Here is a 19215-nt window from a genome sequence, read left to right as displayed (position 1 = left end):
ATGTTCTCTGACCTCCACGTGTGAACCCTGATTTTCCTGCACTTTGAAATATTCAAGATTGTAACAGACTGGTAATTAATTCAGCCAAAGCACTTGAAGAACATTTTCTAGTTACATCTCTTTGAAGTGTGTTATACAAGAAATGGATGAGCTACCACCTCCTGTGGCTCAGGTCACTCAGATTCAACTAGGCAAATGTCTACAAAATTAGCATGCATCCTTTTTGAGAAGGTAGGGTGGAGTTTGAGAAAGGGTGTGACCATAGCCCAGGCTGGCCCCAAGTTCCTCATCCTCCATCTCCTAAGTACTGAAATTATGGGTGTGTCCATGACACAGGATGAGCAAGCTTCTTAAGGCTACTTTTGTTAAGTGGAAGTAAGATTTACACAGTTGGTTCTGATATAAAGCCATGTATTTTACTGATGGTCTTTTACATTTAAGAACAAGATCCAAATTATAGCTGCTAAGGCTTTTGTTGGATACTTTAGCAGACGCCAAGGTAGCACACTGTATTAGTAACATCAATTTTATGATCCTATGTCATTTGTAAATGCTATTATGTCAATCTAAGCACTTGGGGGTTAAGCATCAAACAAAAGGGCCAGAGAGATGGTTCACTGGCTAAGAGTACTTCCTAACCAATCATGAGGATCAGAGTTTGAATCCCAGTGATCACATGACAAGCCAGGTTATCACCAGAAGCCAGGTTTGCTGGATTCCAGTCTGGCCTAGAAAAAAACAAAACAAAACAAACAAACAAACAAGCCCCAGGTTTAGGGAGAGACACTGCCTTAAAGGAAATGGTGGAGAGGTGGACACCAGGCTCTTTCAGTCCCTTAGTGCTCTGGTGCTCATAGGCTCTTGTACCTACACACACATGAATCCATACTCACACATAAATAGTTAAACCTTAAAAAGACTTTAGCAAATAAAATAAAAAAATGCACCCAAGTGACTCAGTTTACTAATGTTTCATCATCTTTTAATCACACTGTCTGATTCCTCATTTCATTTCTATTGCTTAATACCAGAAATGGTATACATCTGCTGTCGAAGCTATCTGTCTGAAGTTGCTAAACTAGTAACTGTCTTCCTCCAGATATTTTGTATTCTAGCACAGCTTTATAGATTTATAATGGGTTTTGTAATTCATGATTATCAGCACCTATGACTTTCTCCATAAGCATTCAGAGTTATATAGTACATAAAAATTAATTCCTTCCTACCTGCTTGGTTGGTTGTCACTGTGACAGACACTGACTGATCTGGGCTAGGGTTGTACTTAGACACTCCATTCACTGCCCAGATCTCAAAGGTGTAATTGGTATGTGCTAGGAGGTCAGTGATGGAGACTCTGGTCGTCTTGAGGCCATTTTGCTGTGGTGTGTAGTGGACTCCACTGCCACAGGGCCGACACTTGCTTGGATCACCAGCTCCACATTTCTTGCAGACCACATTGTAAGAAATGTCCTGACGGCCACCTGTGTTCTGAGGACTGCTCCATTCCAAGTTCACCGACGTCTCATTGACGTTTGAAATCAAGTTGAGGGGAGCAGATGGTGGGCCTGGGGAAAAAAAAAACAGAGCGTCACACCAAGAACTGAGATCCCGTTGGACTCCGTCAGAATTTGCATTATTCTTTCTGTAGCTCTAGGAGAGGAGGGAGGCCCATTTGGCAAAGCAAGCAAAAGGCAAAGAAAGCTAACAAAAAGGATCCTTTAAAAGAACAATACGATAGAAGTTGTGAATGTCTGTGTCATTCTACTTCCAGTGCAAATAAACACGCCACTTAGAGACATGAAACCACTCCACAGCGAGCGGGCTTGAAGCCCAGGCCTGTTCTCGGTTGGCAGCAAAGCAGCATGCGTTATCTGGTCTCAATCTTACCTTCTGAGAGTCGGCTCTACACATGGGATTTCAGTTCTCATGGCTGGGGCTTAGGGACTGCCTTTGAAGACATGTTCAGATTGCTCAGTAGAAACACATTATCAATAGCAAATTAAATGACCAAGGCTATATAGAAGTGGATCTGCAGCCCCAGATGCGATGAGAGTAAAACCACTGGTGGGTAATTAGCAGGAACTGGTTTAACACGACTGCAAAGATGTCAAAGATATACACAGCTGCTGAGAGATCTCAGAGCTGTCTATGACTACCAGAAACCTACTCTAGCCTATCATTGTTTGATAGACTATTTGATAGACTAGAGATGCACCAGGCTATATAAAAGCACATTCATCCCCACTGACATCAAAGTTTCTGAAATGACGGTGACTGTCATAATAAATGACTGGTTACTCAAAGCATCATAGATATTGAAAAACAATGAAAGATTGTGGACCCTTTAGTCAAGAGGCTATGTCCTAACTGCTGTCAAGTAGAGACTGGGATTGAGGGAGGAGAAAGGGGCTTTCTTGGTCTAACTCGGTTTCAAAAGTTTAAGAGATACCTTTAATCTAAAAATGCAAAATAAAACAAACAAACAAACAAGAGTCAAAAACGTGAGATTTCTTGGAAAAAAAAAAAAAACCTGTAGTGAGAATTTTGGTTTCTTTAAAAACCCAATTATGTTATGTAAATGTGTTTTTGTTTTAATCCTACAAAAGGCTGCTTCACAGCAGGTGAATATGATTTGCCTAGTACCCTGGCAAGGGTGTGATTTTGCCAGCTGAGGATAGTTTGGCATTCTGGTAACTTTGCAGAAGAGATAAATGCCAGAGTCCCGAGAGGGGCCGGTCTGGGGGTGCTCTGAAGAGGAAGGCTCTGTTCTTCCTCCTGATTCCTGTTGTTTCTGTTTAAGGAGAAGTTGGAGCTATCCTGACAACAAAGATTGGAATTGTCCCAAGAAAGCAGTTTAAAGACATCCACTGTCTTTTCCCCTCTAACCTTCTTTCTCACCTACCTAGTGTAGGGGGTTGAAAGGGATTGGGGTAGAGGAAGGTGATAGATATAAGAACCCAAATAAAATAGCTAAAAATAAAATAAAATAATAATTCCTATACAACCCATTCTTCCTACACCCACACACGCCACAAGTTTTGGGGATGACTGCTTTGAAGGTAATTTTACACTTGCCTCTAGAAGGGAAGTTAACTAGAGGCCTGCATGAAATTGACACCTTGCCCGTTAGCCACAATGGAACCCTGAATCTGGTCCAAAGCAGTAATGGAGATAGAAGTGAAGCAGCTAGCCAGTGGACATATAGTCACATTCAATATTTATTACTTGGCTTGCAGTGATGAATGGGGCCAATGGATTTGGTGGAAATGTTCTGTGTGGGAAATCTCCCCTTCTTCTCTCTCATATGGCTTAATTAAAGAAGTTATTTTTAAAAGGTAAGCAACTTCTCCCTGTCTCCCCTTGAGACTAATTACCTCCAATCTCCTTAGCCCTAACTAAGATCTATCCCCCCAACCTTTAAATCTTAAGGAAAAGGAACAGAACTATTGCAAAATTTGTGTTACAGCTAACTCTACTTCATAAAAACCCCAGAAACAAAATATGAATTTTCTCTTATTTAGATTTTAAGACTGGATTTGTGGTCTTGAACACAGCAACTAGGACAGAGTAAGAATGAATAAATAGCTTCAGAATATATAAACAAAGTTACTGAAAATATCAGGCTCTAAGAGCCAAATATGGTGGTCAGTATCAAATGTTAAAGATGAGGGAACTGGGATGCAGAGAGTAGATAGACAAGAGTGAAAGCTGACATAATGTAATTCATAACAGAAGTTTACTGATGTCCCAAAGTACTGTGTCCTAGTCTGGGATTATTTCTGCTCCACCAGGCAGAAGTGTCACTTTAAGTAGGATTTTGCATTTTCCACTCTTCAAATTCTGTGGCTTGTGATGGCCACCACGGTGAAAGCCATCACTGGTCTGCAGCTGAAGCTGCCCACAGTCTGCTTTATAAAATAGGTCAGCCACTGGGTCTTATTTTGCTGCGACTTCCAGGGCTAAACAAGAGTGACTCTGAAACCATTAACCTCCTCGCCAAGGCTCCCAGTCCACTTTCACATGGGAAAATGTGACACAAAGAACCAAGCATGGCAGAGGCAAAAAGTCAGTAATTAGTATGTAGGACGGGGCACCGTGGTGTCTAAACAGAGAAGAAATGGAGCAGAAAACTAAATGGTCACAGGACCCGGAGATGTAACACTGCCATGAGGAAAGCAATGCAAAGATGCAGCAGGATTTCGGAATGGGGTGGGGGTTGATAGGAAAACAAGTGATGGTCTCAAACAGCCCTCTTGGTTCTTAAAGGCCTTGAGGTAGATGCTTAAAGATTAAGAAGCAAGTTCAAGTTCGATGTTGCCTCCAGGGATGGTTTAGAGAACAGCACAGCTTGTGTGTCCTATTTTGCTGTCTTGGAACATGATGAGAACATAGTAGCAGCTGTGTACAAATTGGACAATTACAGTTGTAGGATAAAGGGGGAAATGAAACATGGAAAACCCCGCCCCATATGATTATCACACTGGCCTACAAAGACCCAGAAAGGCATGCATGCTTTACAAGCTAACATCATAATGGAGGCTGCGTTGTCAGTGGGATTGTGGTTTCTTTTTATAACTCCTGCCAATTAAAAGATGATAAACATAGGATGAGTATGTTCCTCACTTACAGAAGAGTCACTGCTTCCTCAGAAGAGGAAAAGAAAATCTTCTCAAGACAATGAGGTGGAAACAATGGACTTAAAGACTGCCAAAGCCAATTGAGGTCTCCAGCTATAGTTAACTTCACTGCTGCAACTCTTTGCAAGGATAGCTAAAGGAAAGCACACATGCTGAGAAACATAAGCTTCAGCAAAATTACAGAAAACATACAAAACAAAACAAAAAAACCTCTGAGTACGACCTATTCTCCTCCATTTAAATCTTGTATCTGAGTCTCTAGTAATAATCAAGTCTCTAACAGAGATTGCCTTCCTGGCCAGAGACAAGCCCATCTGCAAGTGAAGTTTACAGTTCTAAGTACAGTGGGGCTCTCTATTCACACATGGTCCACTCCCAGGTCTCCAACTGAAAGTATTCAAGAAAGAGTGTGTTCTCTGGATCTGTGAGTTCAAGATCTACAGCCCGATCTACAAAGTGAGTTCCAGGACAGCCAAGGCTTCAGAGAAACCCTGACTCAAAAAACCAAGAAGAAAAACAAAACAAACAAACAAACAAACAAACAAAAAACCCCAACATGGTCTCATGAACATAAAGGGCCAACTTTTTTCATTATTCCCCTTAATAATACAGTATAACTATTTAGATAGTGTTATATTAATTATAAGTATACCAAAAAATATTTAAAATTTATGGGAAAATGGTGTTGTTCATATCATATTAGATATGGGTGCAGACCATCTTTGGATGCTGGTAGCCATGAGGTGCCTAGAGCCAACCCCAAATGCACAGTTAGAAAAAGACCACAGGACTTTATATCAGCAAAAGCTACTACAGAATGTGATCAAGTTTTCTAGTCTTTCTGTGTATGCTATTCTTATTGAGCACACATTGACACCAGATTGCTTATGGGTCACTGTGAGGAAAAAAAAGGAGCTTCTAAAATCTATCAATACTAGCCAGAACACAAGACTGGCAGCAAGTCCAGTACTCCTTCCATTTCAGCTTCTTGTTTCTGTGGCCCAATTCAATTTTGATGCCTGACATTTTCTTACTAACCAGACATCCGCTCCACATCTGTCCCCATCTATCACCTGTGTCTCAGTCATCCTCGAGGGAATCAATGTTCTCATTATTTCCCATTGTCTACCATTATTTCCAAATATCTAGTTCAGAGAAAGCTCAATAAATGTTTGATGAGTGGGTAGATGGATGGATAGCAAACAAGGTCCTTGAGTGTAACTTGTATCGTGTGGATGAATGAACACAGGCTTTCTTGAGTTCAGGCAGGTTCACTAGCACTAAGTCTGTGAAGGACTCATTCCCATAGACTAACCAAACTAGAAAAGGTGGGGAAAGACCGTGTCCACTATCAGTGGTTACTAATGCTAGAGGGGCTGCAGAGTGCTTGTTTATTTAACCCTTATTTATCAAGTGTCTCATTTCTTTACCTGCTGGAGAGGAGGTGTGTGTGGGGGAACAACCTTCAATCCATTTTCACGCATTTGTAATAGATTCATGGATAGGAAGAGGATTTGTAGAGGAAACAGAGGCTGAGGGCATCTAAATACAAAGTCTGTGTGCCCTGGATTTATAGGCAAGCAGGCACCCTGCTCTCACCTATTCGTACTGACTACGTGCCTAGCCACGGTACCTGGGGGTTTAAAGCGGGGCCTGTCAGTTAAAGCTTTGTCAAGTCAGAACTGAATGACTCCAGTTCCTCTTGTGCTTTGTTCTCCAGTGATGACGCATCACGAAGTTAGCTAAAAATCTCTCTGGAAGAACTGGAATCTAACATTTCCAAAGGAAGCCTTGTTATTTGCCTTTAATAGAACTTCAATCGAGCTTCTCCCCCATTTAATTTTATTTTTATCATCAAATTAAGCCATTTTAAATATGAAATAATCAAATGCTGGAAAGCTCATAAGGGAAGACACTCCTCAGTTTCATTTTAAATCGCACTTGTAAATCTCCCCACAGCATTCATGTATAAGCTCAACATTCTCTGTCTCAGCAGCCCAAGAATGGGGCTGGTATGTGAAACTCTTTTAAAGTTTTCACATTTCAAATGCCCTTCTTGTTTTTAATATAATTTAAGTGGCACAGATAATAACTATACTACCAGAAGAAACAAAAGGCAAATGCAATAACCTTTAATTTATGAATAGAGCGGGGTCAGCATTCTTTCTTTGTAAGAATTTTTTTTTTTTTTTTACTACATAGCCACATTGTAAATATTTTAGTCTTTATGGGCCATATGCTCTTGGCAACAACCACTCCCCAGCCACAGCAAGTATCGCCACCATCAGGCACAGCTGTACCTGAGAAAACTTGGCAACAGTAGATAGCAGTTGAAATTGGCCATAGCTTGTCAATCATTCCTAGAGGGTCTATCAGTGACTCTCAACTTCCCTAACAGTGCAGCCCTTTTACAGACTTCCTCAAGCTGTGGTGACCCCCAGGCACTAAATTATTTGTTGCTACCTCTTAGCTTTAACTTTTGCTACTGTTATGAATCATAAATATCTGTGTTTTCCGAGGCTCTTAGGTGACCAGATGATCCTTCCTCCCAAAAGACGGTCTCTGAAGGTAACGCTCACAGGCTGTGAAACCTTGAAGGACTAAAGCTTTATTAGACAAAGAGGTATGCTAGTGATGGCTTCATGAATTGTACCCTGACCTGTGTCCCCTGCTTCCTGGCAGTTTCAACAATGTAACCAGCCACACCTGTTCTTTCTGCAACCACAAGATCCACTCCCGTAACTTGCTTCCATGATGGGCTTGTATCCCCTTACCTCTGAAGCACAATAAATCATTACTCTCTTTCTGTCAGGTATTCTGCCATAACATAGTAATACCGATACCCTCATAATTATACATATGTATATATACTATTTTTATCATATATATATATATATATATATATACACACACACATATGTAGTTATATACATAACATATGGCCATTAAATGCAGCTTAAGTTAACATAGGAAGGTCAGACTAGGAAGCCATGAATAAAGGGGATTTCTAAAATCTAAAATCTAAGATATATACCTGATGTCACTGTTGGAGTATGGAATGAAATACATGGACTACTACTTCTCACTGCTCTAACAAAGATGGGCACAGCACGTGGAGAAGTTAAATGAACATTCATTTCCTGCGGTGGTGTGAAATGCTTTCCACATCACCTAGCACGTACCGGTGAAAGGTGTTACAATGGGTAATTACTGTTTTCTTGCGGAATGTCAGCTTGCATTCGGTTGACAAGAGTTTGACAGCACGAGGGCCCGAAGAAATTATAGCCATATTATAGTAGATACAAAGGGTTATCACAGCCTATCCTCCTGTATCATAAAATATCATATGCTATATCGCCAAAGGGAGGTTCTTTCTCGTTCACTGAGCATGTGTTCCCCTTTGGGAAAAGGCAGCACATACAACTGAGGTGGCTTGGGCACTTCTCTGCAGAGGACCTGAGTTTGGTTTCCAGCACATTTGCCTGGTGGTTCACAACTGCTTGTACCTTCATCTCTCTTCGGGTCTCCCCTGGCACACAGTCCCCTGGCACACATCTGCACCCGCACAAATACACACATGATTTAAAACTATCAGCCAATCACGAGTCCGGTCCTTAATGTGTGTGATATGAGGTGGAGCCAGCATGTGAACTAACTCCACGGGAAGCTACGACAGCAACACCTGCTGCATGCCACGCAACCTCGATGAACTGGAACGTACTTATTGATTCCTAAAGGAAGAGACCAATACTTCATCTGTATGATAAGTCCATTTGGATGTGAGTTTAACAGACACATATAGACATATGGTGTAAAGTTCCACGAAAACCTGAAACTTCAGTATCTTCAAACAACCGGAATCAAAGTGCTAACAGACCCCAACACATAACCTTTTTATTTCCTTCCTGTGAGAACATTAGTTTCCATTCTGATTTCTTGGTTCATTACTATTTTGGGGTATGTTCATGTATGTGGATTGAGTGTACATATTTGTTCATGTGGAAGCCAGAGTACATCAAGAGCCCTTGCTTGCCGACTGTCCCACTTTGATTTTTAGACAAGATACCTTATTTTGCCTGGATCAAGACAAGTAGGTTAAGCTGGCTAGCCAGCAGGTGTCCAGGCTGGGTTTACAAGAGCATGCCACCACATTGGATTAAAAGCAAAACGGGTTTTGGGAACTGAACTTGTGCCCTCATGCTCACTGACAAGTACTTTACCTACTATGCCTTCTCCCCAGCCCATAGTGTATTGTTTATATTCCCTGCACTCTAGTGGTATTTAACAGCCTAGTATCTAACTGCTGGCTGAGTAAGTGATAGCTCCTTTATCTGGATAGTTCAACTACATTATCTGATCCATCATTTCCATAGCTTGTGGTATGTGTGAGAGAAAGAGAGAGAGAAGCTGACAGAAAAAAATAAATAAGAGGCAGTACCATATTAAAATTAAAAAAAAAAATTAGTTTGTAACCAAGACAAGGAGTGTTACTTGACAGAAAAGTCACAGCAGCAGGGCTTCTGTGGCACGATGGCATCCAGACCCATTACAGATTTTTTTAATACTTAAATGATTTTTAATCACCATTTTAAAATTCAATGCCTGAGCCATGAAATTAATTCTGGAAGTAGCAAGGAACATCCCAGGAGCCTGGGCAGAAACGTAACTCTTAACATGATCAATTTCTTTAAGCGCAACTGTCACCCGATTAAAATGCCAAGGCAACCAGTTACAAGACATTATCTTCTGAGGAAGAGGCACCTTGGGGCTCCAGTTCCATTTCATAAGGCTTCTTGGAGCACGCACAACTTTTGGGCTGTCAATAATGCTTCAGTGTCTTAGCTGGAAAGCCCTTCAACCCTTCAGATAAGCTTTTGTTGTTAATCTCTCTCTGGCTGAAAGACAGGTTGTAAGGCAGAGTAAACAGTTGGGGGCGTGTACGTTTTAGACTCTGAAATGAAGCCCCTGCTCCTCTGACAGCTGTATATGCTGCCACCACTAATTGCTTTCTCTTGACCCTGACGACAGGGTTAGTTTACATAAAGACTGCTGTCCAGGGATACCACTTTTGAGATTTATGAACGGTGCACAATCTTTTATCATGGCAGTTTATGTGTCTTAACAATGAAGAGTGCCAAGGCAGAGCTGTCCATAATTTCAAAGCTGAACCACTTGGACACATCCATCACTTGTTGCTGTCAGGAAGAAGTCTTAGCTTCTCATAGAGGTCAGCATGCCGTAATTCTGCCAGTGTCTATTCTTTCTCTTATTCCTGTTTTGCCATTGTCCTCTCCAGGGATCTTTGTCTTTTCTTTCTTTGACTGGATGTCTTGTTGCTTTACATGAGCTGACTGACTAGAGTATGGCTAAAGTACTTCATAGATTCTCAGTTGCACATGAGCACTTGGGAACATACAGGACCCAGGAAAGTGTAACTGGTATTTCATTCAGGAATTAGCTGAACTGTGCATGAGCAGGTGTTCTTAAAATACTTTTTCATACCTTATCTTTAATTTAATCCCCGAATGAAATTAAAGTAAATATCAGGGCAATCTGATAACCGAAAATTGCTACGAACAGAAGCTAAACGAAGTGGGAGATGGCTTAGCTGGCAGAATGCTTGCTGTGCTAGTGTGGGGACCTGAGTTCAGATCCTCGGCAGCCACACAAAAGCCAGGCACCATGACACTATCTCTGTAACACCACTGTGGGAGAAGTGAAAATAAGTGGATCACCTGGGGGCTTGCTGGTCAACCAGCCCAGCTGAAAAGGTTTAGGGAGACCTTGTGGAAAACAATGAACTCTATGTTGGCCGCCTTCTTCTTCTTCCTTCTTCTTCTTCTTCTTCTTCTTCTTCTTCTTCTTCTTCTCTCTCTCTCTCTCTCTCTCTCACACACACACACACTGATACATCTCATACACAAAGGAAAAAAAAGAAGGGAAGGAGGGTAGTCTAAGCAACTCAACCGAATTAACACAGCAAGTTGGTTCCAGCTTTATCAAAAAAATTCAGATTCCAAAGCAAAGTGATCCCCTCAGCGTCTCAAAGAGACAGGAAACAATGAGGCTTAACTGTGAATTCTTGTTTTGGAACGGAGTGGAACATTTCTAAGTCTGTCGACTCACCCCAGAGTTGCATTTCTCTAAGTCCACTGCCCTTCACAAAGATGGCTAGCTGGCATTGCTTTGGGGACAGTGCCCTGGTCTTCACTGAGCTGTCTTCTCTGCCTGGCTCCTACTTTCCTCACAACAGGGTACTTAGGAGTTTCTGATAAAAGGCCCCTTCCCTAATGAAGATCACAGGAGGGGGCACAGGAGCAGTTATACCTCTGCAATGGGACTCCACCATCAGCTGGGCCCTAAAGAGCAGGCAGAGCAGGAGTACAGGCTAAGAGAAAAATCAAAATGCTGATAGCAAGGAAGAGCTTTGGTTCTCACTCCAGGGGGGCTCGGAAAAATGTATAATTGACCCTGTTTCAAAGAAGCATGCTGTGCGTAACCACTGTATGGCTTCAGTGAGGACTGTCAGAGATGCCATCCAGAAATGATGGGGCTTGCTTGATGGCAAGCCACTCCTAATTATTCATGGGGACAGAAAAATCGTAGTAACTTGTCTGAGTGGCACTGGCAGATTATCTGAGCCTTTCACTTGAGCAAAGATTCACGTTCCTCACACCTAGGCATTTCCTCCTTGAATATGCAGCACCTTGTTTATTCCTGGGCAGTTTAAAGTAGGTCAGAGGGGTGGATTAGATGAGATAGTAACTGATCCCTATGGAATAGCATGACACACTTAGCATACAGTCAGCCTGACACCCCCACCCCATCCACATCTAGTACCTAACATTCAGCCACGGTGGGTGTGGAGGTCAGAGGTCAACACCCCTTGTTTTGTAGGGTGACCTAGGCTCACTGATAAGGCCAGTTGAAGGGCAGAGATATACCTTCACCATCTCTCCAAAGTTGACAGTGCACTGCCATCACCTCTGGCTTTTTCAATCTAGTTCTGAAGATTGAACCTGAGCCCTCAAAGCTGTAGTAGCAAGCCATCTCCCCAGTGCCTCCTTCTCAACTTCCTCAATTCCTATATTGTCTTTCTGGAAGAATCCTATACTTGCTCTGTCCTCACAATGCCAAAAGGGAACAAACGAGAACATGGCTTAACCACAAGCTAATATTAGACCTTGAACTTTTGAGCAGGTGGCCTAGAAATGGGAACGAGATGGCAGCTGTATCTGGATCATCACAATGTCGTAGGTTGCTTTGCCCATATTAGCTAGATTGCCACACCTGAGTGACAATCAGGGGGAACATAGATTGCCAACTAAAACCCAACCATGATGATGGGGAGTAGGTATCACCCACTCCCCATCATCAAATCGAGATTTGATTTCTACCTTATCAACAAATTACATTGTTACAATATCGAGTTGCTACAAGATGTAAAGAAATTCCCCTGGAGGTCTTGGAATTCAAGAGTTTTTATGCATAAACAGATTGATGGCGCAGATGATAAAACAGTTAGAGAAATCACCCAGTGGACCTCCTGAAACTCCCATGAACACTCGGGAAATTTTGTTCTCACTCTTCTACCAAACAGGTTATGACCCATATTCACTGATCTGTTCATACAATTGCCCCCTCCCCACCATTACAGTATTTGTAACTCTAGAGCCTAAAATAAATAAATAAACAAATAGATAAAGAAAGAAAGAAAGAAAGAAAGAAAGAAAGAAAGAAAGAAAGAAAGAAAGAAAGAAAGAAAGAAAGAAAGAAAGCATTTTTAGGGTGGGGAGGAAGAGTTGTTGTATACTTGAAACTGAAGGATGCCTTTTATCCTATGGTTTAGACATCAAAGCCTTATTCTAGACATACCTCCCTAAGTCCCTAGCCACACTGCTAATCTTTGGGGTAGGGGAGAATTACGGAGGTACCTTTAAGAACTCGTTTTAAAATGGATACAAGAGTCTCCAAATTAGAGCACTCTGAAAAAAAAAAAAAAAGAGTTTTCTTCTGACCTTGGAAGCTAGTAAGGACAGTGTTACTTTTAATTTGCATTCAGATTTTAACAACCCAGTCACACAGCACCGGTGGGACCATCGCTGGGTTTCCACTGAAGACTGCTCATCATTTCATTATGGTTCATTATGTTGATAACTGCCAGCAAGCATTAGAAGCAAGGGCTTTGAGTAATAGAACTGAAATGGTGATTTTAAAACAATACACTTTCTAGAAGAAATACAGAGGCCCACTAAACTCAATTAGAGGATTGAATGCAAAGGCAGCAAGGATCACACGTCAGTACCCTCCTTTGCTTGGAGCTTGGCCATTTCAACTTCGATACCCTCAACTTCCAGAACCTTTCTCCAATCAGGCCTCTTTTCAGCCTAGATCTGGGCACATTTGTGCTTATTAGCCTTCATCTTTTTCAGCCTAAGTTGGATTAAAAGCTTCAATTTGGGGGGATGGATGTTCACACCATGATGAGTCAATCAATCACTCTGCTTTCATTTGCAACAACTGATGGAATTACTCCGGGCCATTTACTAAGAGAGGGGTCCTTCAAGTTGGCCTTGTGAAGTATGAGCTCTCTCGCCTGCAGAGTGCTGCGCCCCTGATCTTGGACCCTAATAACCAGTGGACCACTGGTTATTAAAAAGCAAAAAAGCAAGGATGCCTTTTCGGTTGAAGGCTTACAGAAAGCCACTTTGTGAACAGGACTGAGCAACAATTGTGGGGTCTTTTGTTATTGTTGTTAGATAAGCTAATGACTTCCTTCAAAGTTATGTTGCTTGCATATTTTGAAATGTATCAGAAATTGCAATGGTTACCTTAAACCTAATATTGGCTCCACCTCCTTACTACAATCACCAAACACCAGCTAATCGCAAAGTTCATAAAGGACTTCCTGTTTTTTCACAGGAGCCTTTCCAACATTGAAGAAAGACTGCATTCCAGAAGGAAAACAGAAATTTGGGAGGAGAAGGGGCTAGGTAGCTTAGTTATAGAACGTGCATGATAATAATAATAATAATGAGGATGATGAGGATGATAATACTTGATATGGGGTTTGGGGGCTGGAGAGCTAGTGTCATGCACTTGGGAGGTAGAGAATCAAAAGAGTTGAAGGTCATCCTCAACCAATAGAGAGTTGAAGATCAGCCTGGGCTACATGACATCCTCTCTCAAAGAAAAAAGAAAGAATAAATTTCTTTGAAAAGAAAACAAAAGTAAGAACTCAAATTCGTCCTTGGGTTCACTGCATTCTTGGGTCTCTGTCTACAGGCAACATCGGCAGAAAGCCAGTGTCTTTCTCCTCTATCAGGGCCTGGGAGAGAATGTAAGGGAAGAATTTACATGTCTACTGTCTGACATCACTCTGTAGGGAGTCTGAAAGAACCACAAAAAACAAAACCAAAATCATGCATAGTGAGGGGACTTGATTATATGACCTCCAGCTGGGTTGGGTTATTTTTTTTCTGAAGGAGACAAATGAACTCTTTGATTTCCATTAAGAGCAAATGTTCTGGGTCCTTGAAATATCCTTCTAGAATTTCCACAAGCTGGAAGTTATCGGCATGAAAGATAATCTCTGAGCTCCTGCTTCAGACAGAGAACTCAGGCTCCATAGAAGCCTGGTTCACCCAAGTCACATGGTCACTGACAACATTGTCAGAAATGCAGAATCTCAGGTCTGGCCCCAGTCCTACTGACCCGTGAGTAGCTTTTATGTAGCTTCTTCCACAGTGACGTGTAATGTAGGCACTGCTCTGGCTGTGTCTGGTGGCACCCAACTATGATCTATAATTTTCACAGATGGAAGGAGGAACATGAGTCTGAGGCTAGCCCACAAAATTTAACAAGATCCCATTTTTAATAAAATCAAAGAGCTGGATGCTCTTTCTTAGCGTAGGCATGGCCTGGGGTTTAATCCCCAGAAGTAGGAAGAAGAAAGAAAATAACAACAACAATAATAATATCAATCTTTTCCATGAGTTTCCCTTCTTTTTTAAGCAGGTATGGGCTACATTTTTTTTTTTTTTTGAATACTCAGAATCTCAGCCTACCTGAACCACATTCACTCATATCAGGCTAACCAGAGGTTCCTTCAAAAGTCCTCCAAAAACCAAAGCGCATTCATTATCAGACTCCCTAATTTTACCAGGGGTGTGGACTTTTAGGTGTCTCCTTCTAAATTAGCCGGTGTGATTCATATTCACCTGGTCTAATCGTTCCCCAAGTGAACAAAAACCTGATTTTACAAGCCAATGAAGCAAGAGTCTCACTTTGGCTAGAAGAATGAGTCTCGGAGAGTGTGTTTTATTTCTTCATTAGTGTGCCGTCACAGTGAGTGAGCACTAAATGCGGGGCTGCATAAGAATGCTGGGGTTAAAGACAGCATAATGAACAAAGAGGGTGCCTGATTATCGTGGCTGTCAGCACAAGGGATTGGGTTTGTCACCTGGTTTAACCAACTGGGAAGAACTGATTAGGGGCAGGAATCTGTTTGAAAGGATCCCCCCACCCCCTGATGTTTATTTTCCCTTCCATCCCCACATCTTGTCAAGAGAAGCCGATAAAGCCCGGCATAGAGGGGATTTTATCTGAACAAGAGGTTCTTTGAGGAGCTCCCACCGCTTGCTTTACCGAACCACCTAGGCAAGCTGAGCCTTAGAATGAATGGAACTTTCTGCAAAGTCAGAAACCTCTACATTGGTGCTCTATATCTAGCAGCGTCTACAGCAGCCCCAGGTGGCTACTCAGCTCCAGAAATGCGCAGAACACAAATGAGCAACTGAACGCAAAACTCAGCGCTCATGGCGTTCCGCTTAAACAGCCACGTGTGCCCACTTGACTGCAGACCGAACAATAAGTTTCCAGTCTAGTCAACAGAAGGGGAGAAATATGACCCCCAGAAACAGATTCTAACACTGCTGTCTCATCTAATAAAACAGGTCCCTGAGTGTCCCTCTCAGAAGAAAGCTTCCAAGGCTTACATAATAAATAAATATGTAAGTAAGTAAGTAAGTAAGTAAGTAAATAAATAAATAAATAAACAAATAAAATTAACTCTGTAGAGATGTTGGTATCCATCTTAGCTGTACAAGATTAGAAGTCAGATTTTTGAGTCCTGCCTCGGAGATCCTGGGGTTCAGTGTAGCCGCTGAATAATTTAATTGTGTCGTGAGTACACAAATCACAAGTCAGGACAGAGTCAGTAAACAGTAAGTAAGTAATGCCCACTCCCTGAGAGGTGGTTTGGTCAAGGAAGTAACCTACTAGAGATAAAAGAGACACTTCAAGATTCCTACCAAGTGTCAGGCTTTCACAAATATTTTAATTCTTTTTTTAAAAACAATCAATGGGCATAGATAGTGAGAATACATTTCAAAGATAAGGAAACTGGGACCAGGTGATCTAAAACACTCTCTGTCACTAACCAAACTCGGTTAGTGCTAGAAACCCCGGCTAGCTGGGAAGTCTGGGAGATGTCATCAGTGCTATTTGTTCTTCTGAGACGCCCTGGGGAGCAAGCCAGCAGGATACAGCCGTTAGCCCACAGGCAAGGTACACAAGACCTCAGAGCAGAGAAGAGTAGGAGGGATTCAAAGAAGCCGAGAGAAAAGAGCTCCCGCAGCTCCTTATTGACCTTTATTCACAACTCAAAAAGCTCCCAACTCTAGTTCCTTAAACTTGTGGAACACAATCTCACGGGAAAGAAAAATAGAAAAGTCACATCAGATTTTAAATATTTTCGTTTCAGTTCATGAGTTTTAAAAAAAAAAATCAGTATTTTTTTTTTTTTCATTTGCATCTTTGGGATATAGCTTACAACTTATTTCTGACATTGTAAAATTTCACATAGCTATCATCTCTGGAGGTGCCCTACACTTCCAAGTACCAAGGAAGGGGTGGTCACAGTGTTGGCACACATGGCTTATGAGAATACTGGACAACAACAAATCAGCATCTGGAGAATAAAAAACAGCCATGCCATTCAATGCTCGGTGTTAAGTTTCCTGACATTCATAGCACAGTCAAACCTTACCCAGAAGTGAGGAAGGAGTCTGTGTGAGAATAGGTGGAGTACCTCATACCAATAAAGGGCCATTATGTAAACATCAGCTCCAAATACTTCCTCTGAAATTTGTTCTTGTGCCCCGAGAGTTCCCAGCACTCAGGAGCTGTTTGTTGCCTGTTACTGAGTGTAGACAAAGGCAGGGAGTTCATTCTTAAGACAAGTCAGCTCTAACAGAAAACAAAAATACTGAAAAGGACAGGAGAATTTTTTTATATGTTGTTTTGTTTTTTGAGACAGGGTTTCCCCGTGTATCCCTGGCTGTACTAGTCCTTGCTCTATAGATCAGGCTGATCTAGAACTCAGAGATCTGCCAGCCACTGACTTTCTGGGATTAAAGGCGTGTGCCAAAAACACAGGTTTAAAAAGGTGGGGCAGGGTGGAGGGAGAACATACAGACAAAAGACTTAGTCTAAGAAAGTTATTTTAAGGAGAGTTGTTAAGAGTTCTTTGCTGCTGTGGAGGCATATAAGGCCAGAGTCCTCTACACTTCCTAATTCTTCAAGTTTAATGCTTGATCTGGGAGACCAGGCAGAAGAATGTTCCAGGAGTACACACCGTGTCTTCAGAATGTACAGCTCCATCCCTATTGGTCAGGGGTGTCTCAGTGCTGGTAGTTACCTGTTTATAAAACTAATGAGACCGACCTTAAACATCACTATGTGAACATATGATCAAGCTTATCATCCAAAATGCCAGGCAAGCACATCACCTCTGCATAGTGTCTACATTACCCTCAGCGAAGGTCCTCTCTTTATCACAAGTCTAGGGTCGACCTGAAACCTCTGTCCTTTCTCCCATCAAGGATGGGTGGTTCTTGATAGTGTTACAGAGTGAGAGTTCTCTGCGACCTTAACTGTTCAAAATCCAGGAGTGGTTTCTGTGTTCAGTGATGGTGGCCCAGGCTGCTCCATCAGGAATACATAGTAGTTAATATAACAATTAAAATAATCAAAACAATTAAAAGTCATAGTAACAGTAAAATCTAAAACATATCTAGTAGGATTGCTTTTACACATTACAGATACACAACCAACAGAAGCTATAATAACCATGGTCTTAAGAAAGGTAGAGAGGAAGTATTCCTAACCCCCAAATTCCAAAGTGCTCTAGAATCTGACACTTTTTGAGCAGGAGTGACATGATAAGGAGACAGGTTCCACACTTGACTTCCTGTAACAGGTTGCAGTCAAAACAGAGACACACTGTGAAGTTACCATCAAGCTATGAAGGTAACATGAAACAGAAATGATTTTCAACTTTAGACTTGGGTCTCATTCCAAATGGGAACTCTTTGTGTGTATTGCAAAAATCTCCCAAATCTGTAAATGTAAAGCTTTCCAGAATAAAAATATATAAAATGCTCTTATTAGATCCATTCCACAGATGAGAAAATTAAGACTTCAGAGGCCAAGAAGTCAGTCTGCAGTAAACCATAGTCTAAGAAACGAGCCCTGAACTTGAAGTCCTGTAGGCAACATTACCAGGCTATGTCCTGAAAGACAGTCCTCGATTACTGTAAAATATGAGGGAAATGCCCAGGGCCCATCATTCCTGCCTTACTCAAGGTCACAGCTACTACAAGATCTATAGTGACACCTCTGGAACATTGTCCAAAGAAAGTGTGAAGAGATTTCCCTATCCACCTTCCCACCAGGCTTGCCAACCCCATCTATTCATTAGCCCAGCATTTATTAAGTGTCTAATATGAAATAAGCATTTATTAGGGTCCTGGCCTAAGTGTTATGAACACAAAACTATGACGAAAGAAGGAAGAGGTATAATGACAACCAAAGCAATGACCTCAGAGTACTCAAAGCTGTTTCTTATAGGACTGAAACACATTCCCAAACCCCGTCCTCTACCTATTTCTCCTGTGGCTGTCAAATTTCCCCCAGCCCTTGATGCAATGGTAAAGCCATTTATAAATTCCATTCTCAGCTGTAATTACACTGTCAGAGAACCTGAACACTCAATTTCTGCTCCACAAACTAGTCTGTTGGCAGCTGTGCATTTTGAAGGCAACCAGAAACAGTGAAAAAGAGCCTTTCTTTTCATAAGCGTTTCTCCCGCTATGATAGAGGGGGCTATGTGCTTGAGATCTAATTTGCCCCCTGCAAGGTTATCCTGGGCAAAGTCCTGGCAGCACCCCGCTAGGTGGTAATGAAAGCTGCTGGCATCGCAGAAGACAGGAGACAGGCAAACCACTTACGGGTGCAAGGCATAGACGCAGCGTCGTTGTCGGCTCGGAAAAAGCCTCGGTCACAGGTGCAGGACGTGGCTCCTTCCCAGACAGAGTAGCTGTGGGGTGGACACTTGGCACAGGTGGCATCCGTGGAGAGAGCTTTGTAATATCCAATTTTGCAAGCTACAGGGAAGGAGGAAAAGAAAAACAAACATGAACCGTGGTGAGAACAGAGCAAAATGTGAAAGCATTTCCTTGGTGGCAGAAGTGTGTGTGTGTGTGTGTGTGTGTGTGTGTGTGTGTGTGTGTGTGTG

The 19215-nt window shown here is 41.9% G+C and overlaps 1 protein-coding gene across 1 annotated transcript in view; it reads right to left on the bottom strand.

Annotated features, from left to right (window-relative positions):
• The window catches only part of Epha4 (EPH receptor A4), a 140369-nt gene that overhangs the window by 57836 nt on the left and 63318 nt on the right, over positions 1-19215 (bottom strand). The window contains exons 4-5 of the mRNA XM_055616634.1: positions 18929-19084; positions 1227-1565 (exon numbers count right to left, since the gene is read on the bottom strand). Coding sequence (XP_055472609.1) covers positions 1227-1565; positions 18929-19084 — 495 coding nt within the window. The remainder of the gene's footprint in view (positions 1-1226; positions 1566-18928; positions 19085-19215) is intronic.

The sequence above is a fragment of the Psammomys obesus genome, unplaced genomic scaffold (assembly GCF_907164565.1).
Source record: "Psammomys obesus unplaced genomic scaffold, mPsaObe1.curated_primary_1811, whole genome shotgun sequence".
NCBI classification, from domain to species: domain Eukaryota; kingdom Metazoa; phylum Chordata; class Mammalia; order Rodentia; family Muridae; genus Psammomys; species Psammomys obesus.
The sequence above is the reverse complement of the archived record's forward strand: the minus strand, read 5'-3'. Positions and strand labels throughout refer to the sequence as shown.